The sequence below is a fragment of the Neolamprologus multifasciatus genome, chromosome 19 (assembly GCF_963576455.1).
Source record: "Neolamprologus multifasciatus chromosome 19, fNeoMul1.2, whole genome shotgun sequence".
Lineage (NCBI taxonomy): Eukaryota > Metazoa > Chordata > Actinopteri > Cichliformes > Cichlidae > Neolamprologus > Neolamprologus multifasciatus.
In genome coordinates, this window is record NC_140457.1 from 10,641,395 (window position 1) to 10,664,508 (window position 23,114).

At 42.6% G+C, this 23,114-nt stretch overlaps 1 protein-coding gene across 6 annotated transcripts in view; it reads right to left on the minus strand.

Moving 5' to 3' along the window:
• syne1b (spectrin repeat containing, nuclear envelope 1b) overlaps nt 1–23,114 on the minus strand; it is a 46,535-nt gene that overhangs the window by 5,779 nt on the left and 17,642 nt on the right. For 3 of the 6 annotated variants that reach the window (XM_085142398.1, XM_085142393.1, XM_085142395.1), the window contains 57 exons: nt 22,951–23,088; nt 22,569–22,754; nt 22,290–22,412; nt 21,987–22,169; nt 21,594–21,737; nt 20,693–20,881; nt 20,318–20,458; nt 20,042–20,155; nt 19,672–19,833; nt 19,269–19,463; nt 18,972–19,148; nt 17,849–18,040; nt 17,478–17,609; nt 17,012–17,112; nt 16,713–16,866; nt 16,494–16,622; nt 16,226–16,381; nt 15,752–15,961; nt 15,437–15,538; nt 15,200–15,319; nt 14,877–15,077; nt 14,583–14,756; nt 12,362–12,493; nt 11,965–12,161; nt 11,734–11,866; nt 11,287–11,469; nt 10,977–11,126; nt 10,502–10,678; nt 10,229–10,384; nt 9,996–10,151; nt 9,735–9,905; nt 9,441–9,574; nt 9,130–9,334; nt 8,737–8,919; nt 8,507–8,653; nt 8,249–8,403; nt 7,892–8,039; nt 7,707–7,801; nt 7,378–7,612; nt 6,966–7,160; nt 6,615–6,740; nt 6,307–6,462; nt 5,507–5,665; nt 5,198–5,364; nt 4,947–5,109; nt 4,407–4,594; nt 4,157–4,307; nt 3,806–3,988; nt 3,453–3,590; nt 3,042–3,233; nt 2,627–2,954; nt 2,211–2,279; nt 1,400–1,527; nt 1,002–1,128; nt 644–855; nt 253–453; nt 9–137 (listed from right to left, as the gene is read on the minus strand). In XM_085142398.1, coding sequence (XP_084998524.1) covers nt 9–137; nt 253–453; nt 644–855; nt 1,002–1,128; nt 1,400–1,527; nt 2,211–2,279; nt 2,627–2,954; nt 3,042–3,233; nt 3,453–3,590; nt 3,806–3,988; nt 4,157–4,307; nt 4,407–4,594; nt 4,947–5,109; nt 5,198–5,364; nt 5,507–5,665; nt 6,307–6,462; nt 6,615–6,740; nt 6,966–7,160; nt 7,378–7,612; nt 7,707–7,801; nt 7,892–8,039; nt 8,249–8,403; nt 8,507–8,653; nt 8,737–8,919; nt 9,130–9,334; nt 9,441–9,574; nt 9,735–9,905; nt 9,996–10,151; nt 10,229–10,384; nt 10,502–10,678; nt 10,977–11,126; nt 11,287–11,469; nt 11,734–11,866; nt 11,965–12,161; nt 12,362–12,493; nt 14,583–14,756; nt 14,877–15,077; nt 15,200–15,319; nt 15,437–15,538; nt 15,752–15,961; nt 16,226–16,381; nt 16,494–16,622; nt 16,713–16,866; nt 17,012–17,112; nt 17,478–17,609; nt 17,849–18,040; nt 18,972–19,148; nt 19,269–19,463; nt 19,672–19,833; nt 20,042–20,155; nt 20,318–20,458; nt 20,693–20,881; nt 21,594–21,737; nt 21,987–22,169; nt 22,290–22,412; nt 22,569–22,754; nt 22,951–23,088 — 9,192 coding nt within the window. The remainder of the gene's footprint in view (nt 1–8; nt 138–252; nt 454–643; nt 856–1,001; nt 1,129–1,399; nt 1,528–2,210; nt 2,280–2,626; nt 2,955–3,041; nt 3,234–3,452; nt 3,591–3,805; nt 3,989–4,156; nt 4,308–4,406; nt 4,595–4,946; nt 5,110–5,197; nt 5,365–5,506; nt 5,666–6,306; nt 6,463–6,614; nt 6,741–6,965; nt 7,161–7,377; nt 7,613–7,706; nt 7,802–7,891; nt 8,040–8,248; nt 8,404–8,506; nt 8,654–8,736; nt 8,920–9,129; nt 9,335–9,440; nt 9,575–9,734; nt 9,906–9,995; nt 10,152–10,228; nt 10,385–10,501; nt 10,679–10,976; nt 11,127–11,286; nt 11,470–11,733; nt 11,867–11,964; nt 12,162–12,361; nt 12,494–14,582; nt 14,757–14,876; nt 15,078–15,199; nt 15,320–15,436; nt 15,539–15,751; nt 15,962–16,225; nt 16,382–16,493; nt 16,623–16,712; nt 16,867–17,011; nt 17,113–17,477; nt 17,610–17,848; nt 18,041–18,971; nt 19,149–19,268; nt 19,464–19,671; nt 19,834–20,041; nt 20,156–20,317; nt 20,459–20,692; nt 20,882–21,593; nt 21,738–21,986; nt 22,170–22,289; nt 22,413–22,568; nt 22,755–22,950; nt 23,089–23,114) is intronic. The other 3 variants (XM_085142394.1, XM_085142396.1, XM_085142397.1) reach the window with 2 other exon arrangements.

Sequence of the window (23,114 nt, forward strand, 5' to 3'; positions counted from 1 at the left end):
TTTGGTACCGTGAGTGTTTTGTGATGCTCATGGAGAGTATCAGTGTCCTGGATGGGATCAATGGGAACCACCTCATTCCTCCTGCGATCGATGTTTTCCAACCAGAGCAGCAGACCGTGACTCATCTCATGAAATTCCTATTGATCAGATGAAATTTGGGAAGGTGAAGACCCAACTAGCATATCATAGAAGGATATTCATACTCATGAGCAAGTCGATCTGTTCAAACAGTCCGACTTGATCAGCACTCACTTGACACTGCATCAGAGCTTCCTGTAACGAAGACCTCCATTCCTCCAGCGCGCTGCCGAGTTTATCCCAGTGGTTGTTCATGTCTTTCAGTTTGCCTTGCAGCTCTCGGGACTCGTCTGTCTCCGAATGCAGAAACTCCGCACTGCACAAGTTGATGGAAAGCACTATAGCTTTGCGCTTGTCATACGCCTTCTGCAGCTCCTGTAGACAAACACGCATGTCCATGGTGACGTACAAGTAATGCAAAAAATTCCCAATTTGATGACAAAACAAGGAAACAGCAGGAATAAAGACTGTGAGGTATATATTTATAAGCATTCAAGTAAGAAAATAACAAGCAGAGTAATAAAAAAGTTAAAAATAGGGACTTTACTACTAAAAAAACCTGTACCTTGAGCTTTTTGATACGCAGCTCAATCGTCTGGATGTCCGTGCCGAGCTCCAGTCTACGCTGCTGCTCCAGCTCTTCCTCTGTCTCTCCCAGCCAAGTCAAGATTTTGTTCAGGTCAGAGTTCAGCTGCTGCCACTGCTGCTCGTTCTGCTTTGTTCTCATCTCCTTGCTGAGGTCCTGAGCCTGCAGGAGCTCCCAGCGCTCAATCACTCCTAGATTGACGGACGTGAGACCAAAAAGATTATGTTAACTGAATTTACCAGCACTGTAGCCCAATGGATAATTCACATTTTTTTCTTTAACAAGCATAAATTAACATAAATGCTTATTTAAGATGGGGGGTAGTTATAGGTATTACCTGAAGTCTGGGACTCTGAGCTGCTGGGATCTGCCAGTCCAGACACCGTATCCTCTTCCTCCTTCAGCTCAGAGCCCATCCTCCTCACTGTGTCAATACTTCCACGACACTCGCCCATCAGTCGCAGCTACAGAGCAGTTAAAAGACTGGTTATTGCAGGCAGTGTAATAGGATTGTACTGACTATTTCAAAATTGGAAAAAATATTGTTAAACTGAAGAACCAAGTGAGTTCTGCGAGGAGAAAATAGATTATTAAAAAAATATGAGCAAAAATAAACAACAGCAGCATTCAAATAAACAAAGCAGAATTAATTGCAATTAAATGTACAGTCCAGAGCAGAAAAGCTTTAAAGAATAGATTGTTCTGAGCTCTAAGCGTAATATGAGTAACACATACATATCCCATGTATGAGGAGTCCGTTTCTGCGCTTGCAGAAGTGCGGCTGCGGCTGCTGTCCGTTTGTTGCAGGTGGAAACGGCTGACATCCAGAGGGTGAATATGAGAGTCTGCAGCAGCAACCTCCCCTGTTAACACAATATTAGCTGATTATATTTCCATAATATATTTATGAAACATGTTTAACATCAGAAAAGAAGGTAAGCCCCCCTGATTTAAGAAAAATAAAATGTGGAGAGCGAAAAATGAGAAGTAGACAGGAATGCAGATTGTTTGTTCTGGCTTTTTGTCACAAATCACAGCACTCCCTTTGTGGCCCTTTGCATCGGGAGCTGCATCCCTGATTTGAAATAATACGTTTAAACCCCGTGTTTTTTATGTGATTTGCCTTTGCGTGAGACGTCTAAACAAATCTGCAGTCCCTTCTATAAGAATCAATACATTTCTTTCAAAGAAAGAAAAAAAAACATGCAAATCAACAAATCCAAACAGGTTAGCTACAAAGAACAAGTCAAGTTAAAAAAATGAGTAAAGCTAGTTAGAAAGAAGGGTTAGGCTGAATTCCATTTCTGTTCTGCTGAATTAGAGCCCAAAGCAGAACAAGTGAATAGAAGGAATAAAAATGGAATTGACCCTATTCCCCAGGGTTAGAAAGTGTTGCCATTTGTGCCCAAAGTGTGTTTAAGAGAAGAAATGAACACAAATCAAATTCCAAGCTGGTGAACAGACTACTAGTGTTTCATCACTCAGAGTGTGTCTGTTATTTCTGGCCCCAAACACATGTGGCATGCTGGGGTCTGCTGTTGCCTACCAGTGGAAGACCTCAGTGTTTGTTCTGTTAGTTTAACAAAGGCCTCAGGGCTCTCTGGGATCACTACATCTGGAAGAAACATTATACAGTACACACATTTAGCAGTGGGCTTCAGACTGACTCAGTGAACTGATTATCCTGGTATTCAACGGCACCAAGAAAATACTTGCCATAATGTAATCAGTCACAGATAAACCCTTCACTAACTTTCTTGTATGTGTTTTTCTGTGATTATTCCTTTTCTGTCCCCTAGGGGAACTTTTGATGTCATTTTTTGGACTTCTCAAAAGATACAGAGGCACAATCGTTTAAGATTCTAACTTTTTTTTTAACAGCTAACAGTGATAAAGAAAAGTTATTATTCTGAAAAATCTCTTAAATTTCAAGCATAGTTTTGCACTGGTATGGGAACCTACCTGACAAGCCTGAGGCAGGGCGCTGAAGGAAGTCTCCCTCTTCACTCTGCTGCTCTCTGAGAGCCCTGCTTGCACTCTCAAGCCCACGGCTCAGGTCGTAGTCGTGGTCCCATTCCAGGGGAATGGAGTCCACGCTTGCTGGGGTGTCTCTCCCCGAGCGCTCAGTCCGGAGCTGGGCAGCCAAGGAAGCTGAACGACCGGAGGACGGCAGAGGCGACAGGAAGCCATCCCCCAAACGTTCACTCCACGGCAGACTGGACAAATCACAATGCTCATCTAGCTCCAGCTCACGATCGGACAATGACACTTCAGTGTCATCATCTGCAAGCTAAAGATAAAGGACTTTAGTATGGGAAAGATTACATTTGGACCCAAGCCACAGATCTGTCAGATTCTCTCAATTTTGAGGTCTTACAGGAAGGCGAATGAGTTTCTTGTAGTAGCGCTCCACTCGACCAAACACCTCCTGACAGTAGCGCTGCAGCTCCTCCAGCTCTTCCTCGATGACAGCAGCATCCAGAGGCTCACTCTTCTCTATCAGCGCCTCCCCCTGGTGGAAGATGTGCTCAATCTTGGCTGTTGTTAGAGAAATCTCCTGCTGGAATGACTGTGAAGCCGGAGAGAGACATGCTGTTAAAGCTAAACACAGAGTTGTGTGTGATGTGTATCTCATATTAATCATGAAATATCCGTTTAGCTGCTCTTCACAAGTGCAAACTGACTCTAGAAATGAAGATAAAATTAACATATGTAAGAGTCAGTAGAAAGCAGTGTTTGAAAAATGCACAGTGGATTTTCTTGGTCTGAAATATCATGACAGGCTTACCCTGAGTTGTTTGATCTTGGCCTGAATGTCACATTCAGAGAAGTGCTCGATGTTGGTCAGCTGAAGGTCCATCTCTGTCAGCCAAACCAAAATGCCATCTCTGGCTGTCTCAAACTCCTCTCTCTGACTAATAAAGTGCTGCACATGTAAAGAGGGACACTGGTGTTAGAGTCTATGCTTTCACATCATGCAAATGAAACAAAACTTTGTTCGGGCTTTATTAGTGAATAATAAGCAGTCACAGAAAAGTTAGATGAAAAGAAATGAATCCAGAAATGCATGACAGAAATTTAAATTAAAATGTACAAAAATGAAATGGAAATAATATATAAGTACTAGTAGAACAACTGTACCTTAAGCCTGCGGAGGATGGATGCCACCCTCTTCTGCAGGTTGTCCCATCGCTGGTTGGCATCATGTGCCATCTCCTTCAGCCGGCAGGAAGAGTCAGTGCGGTTTTCTCTGGCCAGGCGGCGGTATTGCTTATTGATTAACTCCAACTGAGTCAGACTCTCGTGAACCTGTCTCTGGAAGGCCTACAAAAACACATTCATACATTTTCTCAAGAAGTCTTTTAGCTTCGTGTTTAGTTTACATGTTTGCATTTGAGAGATAGAATTTTCTTATTTAATGCTGTCCTACTAGGTGAAAACAGTAGGTAGTTTGATCACTTGTACAGTTTACACAAAATAATTCTGCAATACCTCAAATTTCTTTAGCTCCTCCTTGGCTACAGTATACAGCACACCAGAGGAGTTGGGTAGAGCAGCTGTATTTTCTGAAGTGGCCAGCCACTCCTCAAAACGTGCAAAGTCATCCAGGAACTTTTGCCATAAACGCCATGTCTCCTCAATCCTAACAGAGGGAATAATTTCAGGAAACAGTTATAACAGTTACCTGTTATCCATAATAACGTATGCATTTGATGCTTTCGTCTAGTGTGTAACGTCTTACTTTAATCTCCTCTCCATAGACAAGGCACAGATGCTCCTCCAGCGGCGATCAAGGCTCCGCGTTGCCTGCTGGATGGAGTCGCACTCTGCATCGGTGGCGCAGGCGTCACAGTCATGCAGAAGCACCTCACATAGATTCAGCACAGACGCCACTCCTGTACTGTGCTTCTCTATGTCACGCTGAAGCTCCTAACGGGCAAGAAAAGAGTGACACAGCAAGTAATAAGATGAGAAACAGAAGGAGAAGGAAGAAGCTTGACAGAAGGTTAGAGAATGACTTTTTGAAAGTGGTTACAAACTGTACAACAATAACTTTTACTAGTGTATTATATCACAAAACCTGTTTGCATAGAATTGATACTAATAGTTACATTTTCATTACATGATTACAAAAATGTGAAAGTTTTTAGAAATTTCAGCTAAATGATTACAAAGCCCTGTTGCCTGTCTGCTATTAAAGAGCTTGCATTTGACACAGACTGAATGATTCCTGGCAAGCTGCACATATGTATTTTAGGTCCTGTTCAGTATATTATGTCACCTGCTGCAGATCGAGCTTCCTCTGAATCTCTTGGGCATCACAGGAGTCATAGGCGATAGGTTTGGACAGCTCTGTTTCGATGTGTGCGAGCCAAGAGCGCAGGCTGCTCATGTTTTTATCTAGCTGCTGCACAGCCACTAGAGTTTCTCTCAGCTTCTTTACTCTGTTAAAATAATTTAACAGATAAGTTACAAACAACCCAGCATGGGATAAAAACACAGCTGCACAGCTGTGACTGCACGTCTGCTCACCGCGCTCCAATGAGATTGAGGAGATGCTGCCAGCGGTCACTGACTTTGTTGAGTTTTTGTTCGATTTCAGTGGCTTTGCTCTGGTGACTGGCCCTGGCCAGGCGCTCTCCCAGCTGGTGCAAATGTAGCTTGTTCTCCTCTGCTACTGTGATCTCCTCCTGGTAGTCCTGGCATACAACGCAATGCAAACAGGAAATTTGAAAAAACTGCACTTGTAAAAGAAGCAGAGTAGGAAAAACACAACGTAACTGAAATACAACAATTAAATAACACTGTCAAACTTTGTAAATATCTGAGGTGTGCGCAAACCTTGCGAAGCTTCTCGATCATTTCCTCAATGCTGACGTCTCCATTCTGGGACACCTTGCTCTCCATGTTAGTGAGCCACTCGCAGAGCTCCTTATACTTCTCGTTGAAGACAGTCCACTCATTTAGCTTCTCGCTTACCTGCTGCCTCCGCAGTGACAGCTGTGGAAGAACAGCAATACACGACAAGTTAACTGCACCTCTGTGCAAAGCACATAAAAAGTGCCAATGAATGCATGGCAATTTAAAACAAAAGCTAATAAAGATCAAGAAGGCTCTAAAGGAAGCCGCTCAGACGCTTTCATTTGCATCACGCAGTGAGCGAGTGCTGTATTTCCTGTGTGTGCAGTTTATCCGCTGCACACAGGATGCCACTGTGAAAAAACGAAATCACCTTGAGGTTTCAGCTTTTCTTAACTGACTGATTACATTAACTTGTCACGCTAACTGTTCCTCTCAGTGTATTCCTTTCTCAAAATTGTTGCACAATGGCACATTCAGCAAAATCGAACTACTGCTCCAACCGTTTAAAAAAATGCTAATACTATGAATACCAATTTTTTTCTAACATATAGACATAGATTTATATATGATGTTGAGCAACATCTACATATACAAATATATGCTTTGTATCGTATAGTGAAGATTGACATTAGTAACATTGTCTCCTGGGACTTGTAACTGTTACACAGTAAATATTGTGTAATATGCAGAATGTAGCTATAAACAAATTTTTGAGAATCAGACTTATAGTACAAAGTATATTCAGAGAATCCAAAATAGTACTGTGCCAAGAGATGTACCTGGTGGCAGATTTCATCCCACTGTCTATGCAGCAGCTCAATACGCTCTTGTAGGACAGAAAGGTCCTCAGCACTGATGTAACAAGAAAGTGACTCTCTCAGTAAGGTCAGATGGGCCAGATCGCCTGTCCAGCCGTCAAATGTATTTTCCAAATCCTGGAAAAACAACAGTACCACTATAAAAACACTAAACAAGCACCTGAACAATGTAAAAAATCAGCTCAACATACACTTAAATAACTCTACATATATGTCTTACACCTAGATGCACAAGGAAAAGTCAATTTTGAAAATGTTCAAGTTGTTACCTTGCAGCGGATCTGTTCAGCTTGCAGATCCTCATTGTGATCGGGAATAGGTTGAGAAAGCTGCTTTTTGAAGGCTCGAAGCTTTTCCAGTGATCCACAAATCCCCTTTTCACTCCTCTCCCAGTCCTGCGTTCAACAGATTACAAATGCAGGCAAAATTACGAGTTGCTCTAGAAAAGCTGTCCTCACTGAAACTACAACTAGAAGAGATTGGTGTATTATAAGGAAATCAATGTAAAACTTTATACATACAATGGAGATTGTCCATACAAATGCAAGAATTATAGGAGCCATCAAGGTATTCTGAAGTGGCCTGGAATTCAGAACATGCTAGCATATTGTCATTTTTACCTTTAACAGAGTGGAAAGCTCTTTCTTCTGTTGTTCCAGCCGTATGCTGGTTTGTTTCCATCGCTCCTGGACATCAGTGAGCTCTGCCTGCAGGGTCACCTCTGCTCGGCTATCAGCTGATAAAAGCAATTGCCTGCCAGCCTCCACCGTCAAGATATAGCTGCCCTGCTGACGCTGCAGCACCTTTTCCTTCATCTGAAAAAGGAAGAAAGGATTCTTATCAAGCTACAAGCCTGTTAATTTACACAGATAACGCCCAACCCACAACTGCAGTTGCATGTTTAAGGTTATCAGATAATATATTGGTTTATTACATGAAGAACATGACATTGCAACAGCTTCTTAATGTTAGCTAGCCTTTGCTGTCACTGCTGTATTAATGTGTATTACAGTCAGGTTTGTCACTATGTACCTGGACCGCGTCCAGCATAGTACGCGCTTGTTGCAGAGGAACTGTATTCCCTGCCTGAAGTGTCTCTGTACGATGGGACACTTCCAAGAGCCATTTGCGCAGCTTGTCCACCATTTCTCTATACCGCTGCCACTGGCGGATGAGACCATCAATGATCCCGCGCCTTTGCTGAGCACGTCGCACTACGCCCTGCCACTGGTTACTCAGCAGAGCCAACTTCAGATTGAACTCATCTCTGTAGGTGATTTCAGAAAGACAGGAGACAAAGAAAGGCTTGCAGTGGAGTATGGTGGTAAACAAAGATCTACAGAGTAGTCGAATAGGTTTACCTGTCATCTACCTGACCCTGCTCTAACATTCGCTGTCCATCACTGATGATGGAGTGGAGGATCTGCTGCCGACTGAACATCTCAGCTTGGAATAACTGTAAGATAAAAAATATTAAATTTGTTTTATGTGTTAACAAAATTAAAATATACTGCTTGAGGATCATTTTCTTTAAATGGGCCCTAACCTCATGGGCTTTCTGCTGTTCCATCAAACTCTGGTAGTTCCCTGAAATTTCTACAGCCAGATTCTCTTCTGTTTGGACCAAGAACTCCATCCATGTTTCACACTTTTCAAGGAAGGTCTGCTGCTGCAGCAGGCATGACTGAAGCTTGCTGCAAGGAAACAAACAAAAGGTGATCTTATATCTCAGTTACATAGGGAGAGTGGCCTTTACCGAACATTTGTACAGTTTTTTATGATATTTGTGCCAGTCCTTCATTCATTCATTATTGTATTTATCTAACCTTGTTATTTAACAGAGTATCTTGAATTAGGATGGCTTTAAACCTTTTCAGACTGGCTTGTAATTTTCTTGTCTTACCTGAATCTCTCTGTGGTCTGTGCTGAGGCGGTGGACCAGCTTCTGTTGAGGTTCTGCACGCGCTTAATCTCAGAATCGTTAAGAGGGAGCCGGTAACCAAGCTCATTAAGACGCTCTAACTCAGGTGCCATACTGCTGAATTTCAACATGAGCCTCTGTAAAGCCCAGAAATTACAGAAACATTTCAGCTGTCGAACCAGTACGTGATATTCTGTAATTTTGTTCACCAAACTCAAAAAAGAAAACAGTAAAACAAACCTTGAGGTCCTCCATGCGGTCCTGGATGACCGTTAGGTCAGTAGAGCCATTAGGATCTTGTGCCTTCAGAGCCTCTTCAGCTTCAACTACCCAGGACCCCAGTGATTCCAGTTGATGGTTAAAGGTTTCATAGTCTTGAACTCCAGTCTAGTATAGAAGAAGGCCAAAATACTGGCTTGGTAACTGATTGCCTATACAGAAAAAGTATGTTTCATAAATCTTTTTTTTACCTGTAGAGCGGTGAGCTGTCTAGTAAGAGCCTGTTCCACCGCAGCTAGCCGCTGGGTGAGAGAAAGGTGATCGGACTGGATAGCAGACGCTGCTGATGTATCCACCTGCTGTTTCAGCTGCTCTCCCAGTTCTTGGAGAACTTGAAGTGAGGCCTGGACCGGAGCTTGGGACCTGAGCAACTCCTGAAATAAAACACCCATAACATTCAGGGCAATATGTCTTCATTATCAAAACTTAATCACAACATCCAGCTGCACCAAACACGTGAGGGAATGTTTAATATCATTAAACTTTTCCTTCATATCGATGTGGCTTTCACAATGAGGCTTTAGAAGTGAAATACTGAGGAGTTTTTCTGTTGTTGCAAGTTGCAAAGCTGTAGCGTGACTCACGCTGCATTCTTGAATCCAGTCAGACACCTCATCGTCAGCAATGTCCTTGTTGCAGGTGGTCTTGAGGAGCTGATCTGCTTTTTCCTCCTGCAGCTGGATGCTGTTGCAGCTCTGCTCATAAAGCTCGTTGTAGCGCTGCCACAGCTGAAGCAGTGCCTTGCTGCTTCTGAGACGCTCTCCAATCTCCTCCAGTAAGCCAGTCCATCTAAGTGCAATGACATGGTAATACGCTAATAAATGTCTTAAATTCATTAAAGAAACACCAGTAGTAATGATAGTAATAAGCATAGCACCATGCTAATTAGGTTCACCTTGCGTTGACATCTTTCAGGGCATTGTTGAGAGAATCTGACACTGAAGGGTGACACTCCCTCAGCAGTTGGTGGGTAACAGCACCAAATTTTCTGAGACTGCTCTCCTGTTTTTCCAGTTCCCCTTGCAAATCCTTCACAGTGACAGATACAGTTGTTAATTCACCAGCAGTTAAATGATCACATTAAGAAACATAGGGAAACACAGGATTTCAGAAACTCATATCAATACAGTTAAAGGCTTTAGTCAGTAAACATGTAAAATACACTGAATGCCCCTTTATCTTAATATACCTGCAGACTTTGCACTTGCAGATGAACAGCCTCCAGTGAGCCTGTGAGGAGGCGGAAACGAGACACAGAGTACCTTCCCTCCATCAGGTAGCCATTGATCTCCTCTGAAGCGTGTTTGTATAGAGTCCACTGGTCCAGCACTGACTTCAAGCTGATCTTTAGCTGCCCAATCTGTAGAAGGTGAAATCAAAAACATGCATCTACATCCAGTAAATTGCAAAATCAGGCCAAAGTCAAAACAAAAAAGAACAAGGAGATTACCAAGTGGTCCAGGTTAGCCCAGGTGTGATTGACACCTTGGAGGGTCTCCATGACAATAGCACAGGCCTCATCAGTCTTATTTTGAACAAGGGCACAGCCTTGCTCTTCGACTCGCTCCAGCTCTTTCTCTTTTTCTTTTACCAGCTCCTCCATTTCCTTTAAAAAAATGTTTTTATTTAGCAAATACAAAGACAAGATGAAGTGCAAGAATATCTTAATCAGATCTACAGTACCTGGCAGTCTTTTAGAGCATTCTGCACAGATGTCAGATCCTCTATCCGGTGTTTCCTCTTCAGCCTTTCTTCTTGAGTTGCCATCCAAGACTTCATGGCCTGAATGCTGCTCTCATAATCTAACCACATCTCCAAGAGGCTCTCAAGGAACTGGATCTTTAAGAATTTCATGCAAAAAAAAAGAAAGTTAACTTTGGATGTTGCATTGATAAAGGACATTGGGTGAATATGCTGTTGGTTTTATTGTAACATTATCAATGATTACGTCCTCACCCTCTCATTGATGCGGCCTTGTAGGATCTGCCAGCGCCTGTTCATCGCTCCCAGACGCTCAGCAAAATCTGTTTTATCACTGCGCTTGCTCTCCACATCCTGACCACTGAGCTGCAGCACTGACTGGTTGACAAAGTCCACAGTCAGCTGCTTACAGCTTAAATCTACTCTGAATCCCTAAAGTGAGGAAACAACAGGAGATTTTATAATAAAAGATCTACAGTTAGAACCAGTAGTTGCATCACCATTATGATCAGGTTAGGAAAACTCCATGTTTAAAAATCAAAATTTTAGCTCTCAGCACAAGAAGAAGAAGAATTTTATCTAGAAAAAACCTTACTTGCAATGGCAAACCACAAAAAAACCCAAAACCATTCATTCCACTAAAAAAAAAGTTCTATTTTTGATTTAATAAGAGTTTAGACCATACATGTAAACAGAAACTGTCATGAATCAATGAAAAATTCTCCACTACCTTATATTTTTGCAAATAGTCTTGAATCACACTTGATCCCACAGCACTCTTGAGGTTTTCTTCATCCTCGTCAATGACACTCTCCATCAGCGATATCCAGTTAAACAGCTCACAAATGGCATGACGGGAGGCCAGTTTTTCCATTTGGATCTAGAAAAAAAAAGAGAGAGAAAAAAAGAGAAACCGATATGTTGGTAGTTTAAAAACAAACTGCAATGAAAACTTTTGCATGCAAACTGGAGAAGCAGAAAGAGGTAATCCTATTTGTCCTGAAGCAGGTAAGCCTTTTTAGTCTGGCTGCATGTGATACCTGATGCAGCTTCTCCTGGACCACTGGGATGCGTGTGAGTAGCTCAGCCCACTGAGTGTCAATCCGTGCCAGGTCAGAGCGCAATACCACCGTGTCCACTTTCTTCAGCCGCAGCAGCTGGTTGCCCTCATTAACCACTGAGCTCTTAAGGCTAGACTTTCCCTCAACTTCTTTTGAAAATTCCTAAAAAAGAGAGAAGTGGAAAATCATCCAATCAAAACTATGTGGACCAGACTGCAGCAAAACAGTCTGGTCCACATAGTTATTATCTTCTGCTACTGCAGAAGATAATAACAATATTAAACAAATACAAGTAAATTTGTAGTATATGTTACAGTGGTGTGAGGTGTTGTGTTCATGCCTACAACTGCCATTAAGTGAGGCAGCTGGTTGGCCAGCAAAAACAAAACAAAACCAATCAACCAAATTGATTGTCTTTGGCCTCACAAGGAAAGCAGAGAGATGATCTCTGACGGTTTCCAGCTCCTGTGGCACTAACACCGCCTGCGTGTTCCAAAACTCCAGGCGCTCCAGAGCAGACTGCAGCCATTCGCTCATCTCTCCACACTCCCTTTGATACCTAAAGAAAAAACAATTGAAATTAGACCATGTACTCATTTACCGGATATTTATATCCAAAGCCTAAGAAACAGTCCTTATTTTTGAAGTCTTTCTGACCTGGTCCAGTGTTTCAGAATAGCCTCGAGGCGTTGTAACTCCTTGTTGACCTTGGCAGTGTTGTTGAGCCAGTGTTCCCCCAAGAGTGCGAGCTGATTCTCCAGCGAGGGGCAGCACACTGACAGTAACAGATGTTTACCTTCATCCAACACCTGGTAGAGCTTGTGCTGGTGCTCCGCTAGTCTCCCCTTCAGACCCTTTGCAAAGAAGAAGAAGAAAATGTGTTTCCAGCTAGATAAATATATTTTTCTACTTTGCAGCAAAGACAGGAAGCCCATTTTGACTTGAACCTTTCTTAATCAGCATGTAAGAGAATTTAAGTGGCTTCTTCCTTTGTTACAGCTAAACAATTAGCCCGATGTAGTAAATTTACACCTGAGGTCATGTGACATTGTACCTGGTATAATGATATTCTGTCCATAAGCCTTTCTTCAGTTTCTTCAACCAGACCAACAGAAGGAATACTTTCTTCAACAGCCTCCAGATGCTGGTTCAGACTCTGGTAGTCCTGCACCAAACGGCACCAAGTCTGAAAATAAACATGATTATAAATAAATATTTAAAATTCAGTTCGTCTGACAAGTACATCTTTGCTCTTTTAATCAGCACACTTGTTACTATGTAACTATAATAATATTTTTTTAATTTTACCATTAATTAGATATTTTGTTGAGAGATTTTGTACTAAATGCTTGCAAACACATCGGTCCTCCTACAGTACAACTCCAGCATTATCTCATAGATACCAACTTTAATATGTCATTTTTTTCAAAGTAATTAAAAGGCTTTTAAAAATGTGTTTATATAGCTAGTGATGTTCTAATATATAACATTTAAAAACTAAGTAAATGTCTTTCATTAAACATGTCATATCTATTATATCTACAGTGGGGCAAAAAAGTATTTAGTCAGCCACCGATTGTGCAAGTTCCCCCACTTAAAATGATGACAGAGGTCAGTAATTTGCACCAGAGGTACACTTCAACTGTGAGAGACAGAATGTGAAAAAAAAATCCATGAATTCACATGGTAGGATTTGTAAAGAATTTATTCGTAAATCAGGGTGGAAAATAAGTATTTGGTCACCTCAAACAAGGAAAATCCCTGGCTCTCACAGACCTGTAACGTCTTCTGTAAGAAGCTTTTCTGTCCCCCACTCGTTACCTGTATGAATGGCACCTGTTTGACCTCATCATCTGTATAAAAGACACCTGTCCATAGCCTCAACCAGTCAGACTCCAAACTCCGCCATGGCCAAGACCAAAGAGCTTTCGAAGGACACCAGGAAAAGAATTGTAGACCTGCACCAGACTGGGAAGAGTGAATCTACAATAGGCAAGCAGCTTGGTGTGAAAAAATCAACTGTGGGAGCAATCATCAGAAAATGGAAGACATACAAGACCACTGAAAATCTCCCTCGATCTGGGGCTCCACGCAAGATCTCATCCCGTGGGGTCAAAATGATCATGAGAACGGTGAGCAAAGATCCCAGAACCACACGGGGGGACCTGGTGAATGACCTGCAGAGAGCTGGGACCAAAGTAACAAAGGTCACCATCAGTAACACACTACAACGGCAGGGAATCAAATCCCGCAGTGCCAGACGTGTTCCGCTGCTGAAGCCAGTGCATGTCCAGGCCCGTCTGAAGTTTGCCAGAGAGCACATGGATGATACAGCAGAGGATTGGGAGAATGTCATGTGGTCAGATGAAACCAAAGTAGAACTTTTTGGTATAAACTCAACTCGTCCTGTTTGGAGGAAGAAGAATACTGAGTTGCATCCCAAGAACACCATACCTACTGTGAAGCATGGGGGTGGAAACATCATGCTATGGGGCTGTTTTTCTGCCAAGGGGACAGGACGACTGATCCGTGTTAAGGACAGAATGAATGGGGCCAAGTATCGTGAGATTTTGAGCCAAAACCTCCTTCCATCAGTGAGAACTTTGAAGATGAAACGAGGCTGGGTCTTCCAACATGACAATGATCCAAAACACACCGCCCGGGCAACAAAGGAGTGGCTCCGTAAGAAGCATTTGAAAGTCCTGGAGTGGCCTAGCCAGTCTCCAGACCTCAACCCCATAGAAAATCTGTGGCGGGAGTTGAAAGTCCGTGTTGCTCGGCGACAGCCCCAAAACATCGCTGCTCTTGAGAAGATCTGCATGGAGGAATGGGCCAAAATACCAGCTACTGTGTGTGCAAACCTGGTAAAGACCTATAGTAAACGTTTGACCTCTGTTATTGCCAACAAAGGTTATGTTACAAAGTATTGAGTTGTATTTTTGTTATTGACCAAATACTTATTTTCCACCCTGATTTACGAATAAATTCTTTACAAATCCTACCATGTGAATTCATGGATTTTTTTTTCACATTCTGTCTCTCACAGTTGAAGTGTACCTCTGGTGCAAATTACTGACCTCTGTCATCATTTTAAGTGGGGGAACTTGCACAATCGGTGGCTGACTAAATACTTTTTTGCCCCACTGTACATGTAATAAGATACAGTTAAACCAACCACACTTGGAACTGGTCACAAAATTATCTGTTATCAGAATTTTTGTGACTATGTTAACCTTCCTTTTACACAAATATCTCATATATACTCCTTCACCTACCTCTAGGATACACTCCAGTTCAACTCCTTTACTGTGTGCCTCTTTGAGGACTCTCTGAGCCTCAGCTAGTGTCTCTTCCAAGGCTTGGTTTTCTTTGGGAAGCATCAGGCCACTGATCTTCCTGAAGTATGTTTCCGTTAGAATCATATGGGACTCTAGACCCTGGAAGAACTCCTAAAAGAGGCCAGAAACAAAGACGATCAGCTCTATTTGTCTCCTGCATCACAACAAATTGGGTTCAACATGTAACCTTGTTGATTCTTTAAGCCTAAAGGATTTAGCAGGTGACTATACTTTATGTTTGTCCAGGTGATTCTGGACTTCCTCCACAGAGCTGGCAATAATTCTCTGATCGGCAGCCATCTTGTCTTTAGCTGTGTCCACCAGGTCTTTCAGGTCCTGCAGAGCACGTTCATACTGCTCCTTCAGTGCCATGTTCTGGTTCAGCCCACTGCGCCGGGAACCCACTGTCATCACCAGCTCCTCATAAGAATCCTGGAAAAACACAAAAAATCCGGTTGTGCATCTTTTGAATCTGACGGTAATTTCTTCACTGTACATTCAGAAGTAAAACCAAATTGATGATTTCTCCGTGAGCCATCAATCATGTATGTTACCTGTAGTTTGAGCAGTTTGTTTGTTGAGATCTGATCCACGTGCAGTGCTGATCCTCTGGTTTTAAGTTCTGTGATTCTTTGTTCAAAGTCTTTCAAGCTCTCCTCTGCACTGGCAATGACCTAAGAGAAACCGATTAGATGTATTAAAGACATTCACAGTAATGTTCTTGTTTTCTGCAAGCTTTAAAGGAAGATGGTTAAAGCTTCAGGAGGAATATTAGTCAACTCTTGCATTACCTCCAGTTGTTTTGACGCTGGTCTATCCATTGCTCCAGCTAGGGCTTGCAGTATCTGGCATTTGGTCTCAATTAAAGCAGTTTGAAGAAGCTGCAATTCAGTCTGTGTAAGACACGAGGTAATTTATAGGAAATTAAGACAAAATGCATGCATGTCTGGTTTCATAATATAAAGATATAAAGGTTGTTTCCTATAGGCTTGTCTTTGTCTTCTGCAACAGTGGCTTAACTTAATAAAAAGAAGCATTTCCCCAGCGGCTGTCTCTGTCTAAACATTAAAGGGCTTGAAAAACATAAAGCACAATATGAGGCAAACCTGATAGGATGTGAGTTCATGTGCTCTGCTTCTCATTTGGTCACAGCGTTGTCCCAGAGCACAACCCAGAGCTCCTAATCTCTCTTTGAGGCAGTTAAGGTTGTCTTCCAAAAGTACTCGTTCTTCGTGCCTTAACGCTGAAGATGAAGCGAGCAGAGTTTGGCTGAGCTTCACCTCCTCCGTCATATGCCTCACATCGTTCTCCAAGGTCTGCAGAAGAGGTCAGAATCATCAGCTTGATTTATACTAAATAATTACAAGGTGAAATCTGTAATATGGGAAAGCATTTTGATTGACGGTGTAATACTGCAGTTAAAATGACATAGCTTTATTTTTATGCACCTGCACCATGCTTCCCACCCAGAACTTTATGCTGGTGTAGACGTTACCATTTAATCCTTCTGATCATGTGATTTATTCATTTGAGATTTCCTGCAATATTTACTAAAGCTCCACAAATAAGGCCAATTGTACCTCCTGCTTTTGTAGCTGGGTCTCTGCATTTTCAGCCAGCAGCACTGAGCCAGAGAAGACGTTGTTCTCCACATTATCCAGCCAGGAGGAGGTGGATGACACAGCTGTGTAGAGCTGTTGTTCCATCTGCGCCACCTGTGTCTCACCACCACCAGGCTACATACACATGTACATGGGAAGAATGTACGTTTTCATTGAGACCACATGCTCGAAATAAAAAGTTGCATTTCCAACATTGCAGTACAATATAATAACAGATATGCTAAACCTGCGGGGTGACGTCTTCTACTGTTTGCCTGAAGCTATCGTACAGAGTCTTCAGAGAGGACCTGTCAGCCTGGGTGTCTCCTTTAAACACCGGCCCAGATGTGGACACACGGGAAGCTCTCGAAAAAACCTAAAGGACAAAAAATACATATTAAACACTCTGATTTGTTTTTTCTATTGAGTGTATGCTAACAGTAATTAAAAACACAGGGATACGTACTGGCTGCTTGTGGTCCTGCTCCAGGGTTTTCTGCAGGAGCTGGAGTTTAGTTTTGAGCTCCAGTCTCAGACTCTCCCATCTCTGCCTCATCTGCTCCCGCCCAGCCTGCGTTTCCCTTTCAGCCAAGGCTGCTGGTGAAAATGGTTCTGTCATACTGCAGGATGACAGAGAATAAATTAGTGCTCTGTTACATTACTTACATTTATATTCTGCCATAAGAATGAACCTCATACATATACTTCATATTTTATTATTCAGTTAATTATTATTCATGTATAATATAACTGTTATTAAGAGACCTGGCACTGCTGGGTGAAGCCTGCTGGATGAGGATCTCCTCTCCTCTGCTGGCAACTGACTGAAGAAGCTTTTTCTGCTCTGCGAGCTGCTCTTCCAGTTCCTACAGTAGAAAACAAGCAACAAAACAACAGTGTTAGACTGTATGTGGCATCACAAAGAAACATTTATGAAGTTATTTATACAAATGCTTGTTAGACCCTTAGGGATACACATGTTTTGGTGAGAAACACAGATTTTTGGCTCCTGTGGGGACATGTCATTTATTGCACACTCACTCCTTTTTACATTCAACTCATAGATGAGGACTGACCCAAAAGACAAATTAAAGTTTGTCATCAACATTAAGATAAGAACATTTATTGTGCATTCCTGGGTAATAGTCAAAGAAATCCAATGACAAACTATGTAAGAATGTGTATTTAAGTCTATACTGAACTTAATGAAGGTTAAAAAAGAGAAAATCACCTTCTGTCTCTGAAGACTGTCTTGGTGCTGTTGGGTTCGTGTGGTTCGGGCCTGGGCCAGCCAATCTTGTACACTGGGACTCTGAGAGAGGCTGGAGTCTGATTCACTGTCTTCCTGCTCCTGCAGAGAACCCTGTCGGATCAGAAAGTTAGATATAAGACAAATGCTTCAGAAAAAGTAGTATTATCAAATACAATAATTCAAAATTTGCAAAAATGTGCATTTGTTGTAGACCCATTGCTGATAAATACACCAGTGCAAACTTTGCAAATATGGTAGTCACAGTGAGGACCAAACACAGAGTCAAATATTCTGCACTACATGCACACACATCAGCGGATGACAACATTTAGCCCATGCAGCAACCTCACCTGGATGTTACTCTGTTTGTCCTGTAGCATCCTCTGCAGCTCCAACAAACCACCCTTCAATGTGCGTAACTTCCTCGCCAAATGTTCAGCTTCCTCTCTAGTGTCTGCGCGGCCTCCCCGCAGCAAGTTCTCACTGTGAACTGACAGCTCTGAGAGGGCCAGCACCTTCTCTTCAATCTCCAGCAGCATGTTCTGCAGCAGTAGGAGGAGAGCCGCCAGATCAAACATCGTGTTTCACCGCCTACAGGAGCTCCTCCATCTACACGACAGACTCTCTGGGTATGGATGAACCCCCTTCACCAGCAGCTTTCCCTGTCCAAAGGACAGGGACGGCTCTCATCCTTGGCCCACCTCTTCGGCCTTGCCTCCTGTGCAACATATTACCGCTAATCCTTCAGGCTCTGTGCTCTTCAGCATACATGCTCCCCCTCAACTTACAAACCAGTTTGTCTGTGTAGAACACCATTCTAATTCCAGACCAGCTGTCAGTGCCCATCAGTAAAGATTGTCCAGATGTTTAAAGAAACATTTGTTTTTTGATATTACTGACATTCCTTTGCAATCGTTAGAGTCTGCATGTTATTCTACAGCAGAGAATCGCTTCCCACCCTGCTATCCTACACTCCCTGTACTCTAGGATTCCCCTACTTGGATATTCTAGCAGCTTTGTCCCGAGCACCAATCCAGGTAGCGAGCTCTGACTACACAGCCCTAGGCTTCTAACATGCCCCTGTCACACAGAGAGATCTGCATAATCTGCTTAAGACTAGTGCTACAGTCACTTAGGTCCAGCCATGTGAAGGTCCCTATTACTCCTCTAATACGCTTGTTTACTCACTGAAAGGCCCCTGACCCCCTGAAATGATCCATGTGTAATAAGGACAAAATACTGAAAGATGAGACGTAGGTAAATAATCCACTGACAAATCTGATTTGTGCTCAGAAACAAATCCCTGAGCATCTAAAAAGTAATCCCAGACATCCACCTTTCATTTCTGAAAATTTCCTGTGACATGCATTATTAATTAACCCCACATTTATATTCACAAATCCATTAATATTCTCAAGTACAGCAGTGTTTGAGGCTGCATTACTGCGAGTGAACAGCAGGGGGAACTCTTACTTGACATTCAGCCAGTTGATTCTCCATATCTGTCTCCTCTGCAAGTTTAGGTTCAAGGAGGGACATTACAGCACTGCGCATTTTGCCCAACCACTGGTCCAGTTCATCTGCCTGGGTGTGATAGAGCTGTACGGCCTGTTCCTGAAGCTGACCCTCCAGGCGATCACTGACACGCTCCTGAAGGATGCCACATCCAATTTGAGTTATTATAACAACTTTCTAAGTTTGAGAAATAAAGTTTAATGAATTAATAAAACAACTATTTCTACTATTTGATATGATTTTCGCAAAAAATACCTCTAATAATTGTTGTTTCCCCGAGGCTTTCATGTGGATGGTGGCCATCCTCTCAGCTAACACGGAAAGGGAGGACTGCATAGCCAGCTGGTCAGCCATGTCTGAGTCCACAGCATCAGTGGCCAAATCTTCCGTGAAGCTTGTCTGCAGCCGGTCTATTTCTTGCTGCACACTCTGAATCTCTTCTAGCAGACCCTTTACAAAACAACCAAAAGTTAGCCTACTCAGTTTACAAGCAAGAACTGAGATAGTGATGCATTGTTTACACAAAATACCATAATCCTATAAAAATAATATTAAAGATTCAAAACAAGGTGATAAATACATCTTCGACAAGTCTGACTTTCCTCAACTCAGCTCTCTAATCTTCACAATATGCAAGACCTTTCTGTATGTGACAAACCTTATGTGCCTTTATGTGGCTATCCGGACTTTTATCTCCCTCCAGAGGCTCACTGAGTTTGGCTTCTAACGCCTCCATCTTAGAAGAGATTGATTGGAGTGAACCCTGGTAATGCTGCTGCTTCTCGAGAGCTTCATACAAAGATCTCTGCTTCTCACTGATCTGTAAGACAAAACAGAGTATAAAAAAGGTCTGAAATACCATTGATACACTAATAATGATAACCATTAACAAGGAATAATCAAATACCACATTCATAACATTGTTTCTAGTTGCTGAAAACAGTGTTTTATTAAAAAATGTTCAAATCCACGTGCTCATAATCGACATTTTTTATTAAAAAAGCATGAAGATGAAGACTTTCACATACCACATTCTTTAAACTCTCCCAGGAGCGCTGCAGGTCATCTAAGTTGGCCACAGACTCAAAGGTTGGGTCATACAGTTCTTGAATGGGAGCTCTTGTGAGTGTCCCTCGTCCCATCTAAAGGGAAATTTAAAGGGTGTCATCAGAAGTTACGTTATTAAATGGATAGTAACCAGACAGAAATACTTACACGAAGATGAAATTTAATGTCATCTACACTACACAAGAGAATCTTTTTACTCAACAACTTCGAACAAAAAGCAGAGAGAAGGCTGAAACCTTGGTTACAGTTGCTTCAGTGTGAGTTATGGGAGAAGGAGAACGGCACACAGGAGGAGAAGAGATCTCGCTGTTAGTGCCCTCCTCACCAGACTCCTCAGTTACAGGTGACAGCAGGGTGTGACAGCGTCCAGCTGTCATCTGGCACACCATGCAGGAAAACAGAAGAGCAGACATGCAAGGTAAATTGGAAAAGATTATGCATAGGCAAGGCGTAGATAAACGTAAAAGCTCCACAATAGACCTGGAGCAAATTAAAGAAAAATATCCAGGCCATGCTAAAGCTTTAAACAGTAGAATAGGTCAACATATTTGTTTATTATCCAGCACAAACTTTATAGCCATCAGCACATTATGTGCATGATGTTCTCTTACCACGACAGCTTGAGCTGCAGATTTCTTTGATTTCTCCCCATCCATCTCCTGGAGATCCTCAGGCAGACCCTCTACATCAGTCACTGTCAGGAGCATGGTGGCGTGCTTGGCCTTCACTGCCAGCATTTTGCATTTTGAGTTGAGCGAGGCGATTTGCTCCTGGTAACCTTTGATCTTTTGGGCAAGTTCCTAGTCAAAAATACAAAATACATACAGCAGTTATATAGCAGTTATGGGTTACATATAAAGCTCAGTATGAAAGACAAGCAGATATCAGGATTTTTTTAAATCAAAATAACAAATACAGCAGTGAATACAGCACATGTTCACACAGTAGGCTCTGTCATGGTCCCCGTGCCTGCCCAGCCGGCCTCACAAGGCTACACTTGTGTTTTGCTTTCTCTCTCCCCTACCTCTCTGCCTGGGCGGAGCTCACTGCTGGCTCCCGCCCTTGGCTCACACACCTGTTGGCAATCAGCTGATTTCCCGACTACTATTTGAGGCTGGGCCACAGATCTTCTCATCGCTGGATGATTGTGCTACTAACGTTAGTCTCTCTTCCCAGCTCCCGTGGTCTTGTACCTTTACGCCCTACCTTCGTGACTTGTGAGTGATTTTTCCCTTTCTTGTTCCAGTTTACCTTCCCGGACCTGTGACCTCCCAGCTGTACGAACGTGTGTGAGTTGGATGTGAGGACGTGAGCGAGTGTGAGAGAGAGAACCTTCCCCTAAACCCTGGATTTTTCCCCGTCACTGTATATATTATCGCACTGGTGTGTAAATAAACGGTGCTCTGAGACGTCAACCTGTTCTGCGCTTGAGTCCCTGCTTTCAGATTGTGACAGGCTCCTGTTTTTCTTAAGAAGAAAGACAGGCAAAGTGAAAGAGTTAAAGTACTGTACTTCATGGTGTAGGATCTGGGCTTGCAGTTCCTGGATGTTGTTGGTGGGGATTGGTCTGTCCTGAATGACCCGGTGCGCTTCCTCTATCAGCCCCTGTAGATCTCTGACTTCCTGTTCATACTGCTCGTACTGCACCACTGCCTCCTGAAAAAAAGTGAAGTGAAATAAGTTTTAATATTACATAATTTGTTAAATCTCAGAATGTAAAAAGAGTAAACTTTTCAAATCCAGCGCGTATTAAAAATTGAAAAAACTTTGGTTACAACTTTGAAAGGACTCAAAACACACCTTAAAGGTGTCAAGTAACTTTCTATCAGTACCCAGCATTGTTGCATATTTTCTGTGAATACAGTGTTGACGTTATTGTGCTGCAGCAGTAGTGTCCCCCTGTACCTGTAAGATGTTGCACTGCTGAATGGCTACATGCTGCAAGTGACTGGCTTCTTGCTGCAGGCGCAGAGCTGTGCGACAGATAGCAAGGTTAGGCATCACCTCCTCTGGGACCTGCAGTGCACTCTGACACAGCTGCACGGCCTGAACCTGCTGCTTGAAGCTCTCCATATCCGCCAGCAGACGCTGTAAAAATGTAAAGTTAATATCGCATGAAAATGTTTAAAATACACAAGATGAAAAGTGAACATTTGAGGCTCTTTATTAAGAATAAATAAATAAAAGGCATTGATATTTTTTGGTTACCTGTCTCTGAGCCAGCTGTTCTTTGAGGCTCTGGCGTGCCAACTCTGGTGAAGTCAGTGTAGCTTGGACCTGCTCCAGAGCAACATGGAGGGCCTTCACTTCATACTCCAGGGCTTCCATACTCTGAAGACAGATGTCCATAAGATAATTTTGTGTGAGTACGAGTATTAATGCTCCTTTGGGTAAATTCTACTAGTAAAACATGATTTTAAACTAAAATAGAGATTATCAAAAATCTTAACAAGTGAAACAAAAACAAAATCTTTTATTTTTCTGTACCTTGTCTGCATCCTGCAGACTCTGCAGTCGTGTCTTGATGCTTTGCTGAAGTTCCTCGGTGTGTCGACTGAGCTCACAAACCTGCTGGCTCATAGACTCAACCTGCAGCACCTCAGATAGAAGCTCTACTTTCTCCGCCATGGATTCAAGGTCTCCGTGCAGCTCTCGAGACTCGCGCAGGACAGCCTGAGTACAGAAAGAGAAAGGTTAGTGGTCCGTACAACAGCTAACTTTGCCATAGACAAAAAAACAGAACCCATTTATGACTAAATCTGAGCATGTTTACGTGTATATGCATCAATCCAGCTCAAGCCATGTCCACCCATTTAGATTTTGCTTTTTTAGAGAGACTAATAACACTTTAAAAAACACGCCAACTCACCTGGTACATCCGTATCTGTTCCTGCAGATGAACAGAGGAGTTCCAGATGATGTTTGCCCTCACCAGGCTTTTGGCTTTTTCTGACCACCTCACAATGAAGTCCAGCATCTCATTATACTCATCTAAATAACAGACAGCCTGAAAAGCCACAATAAGAAAATGTA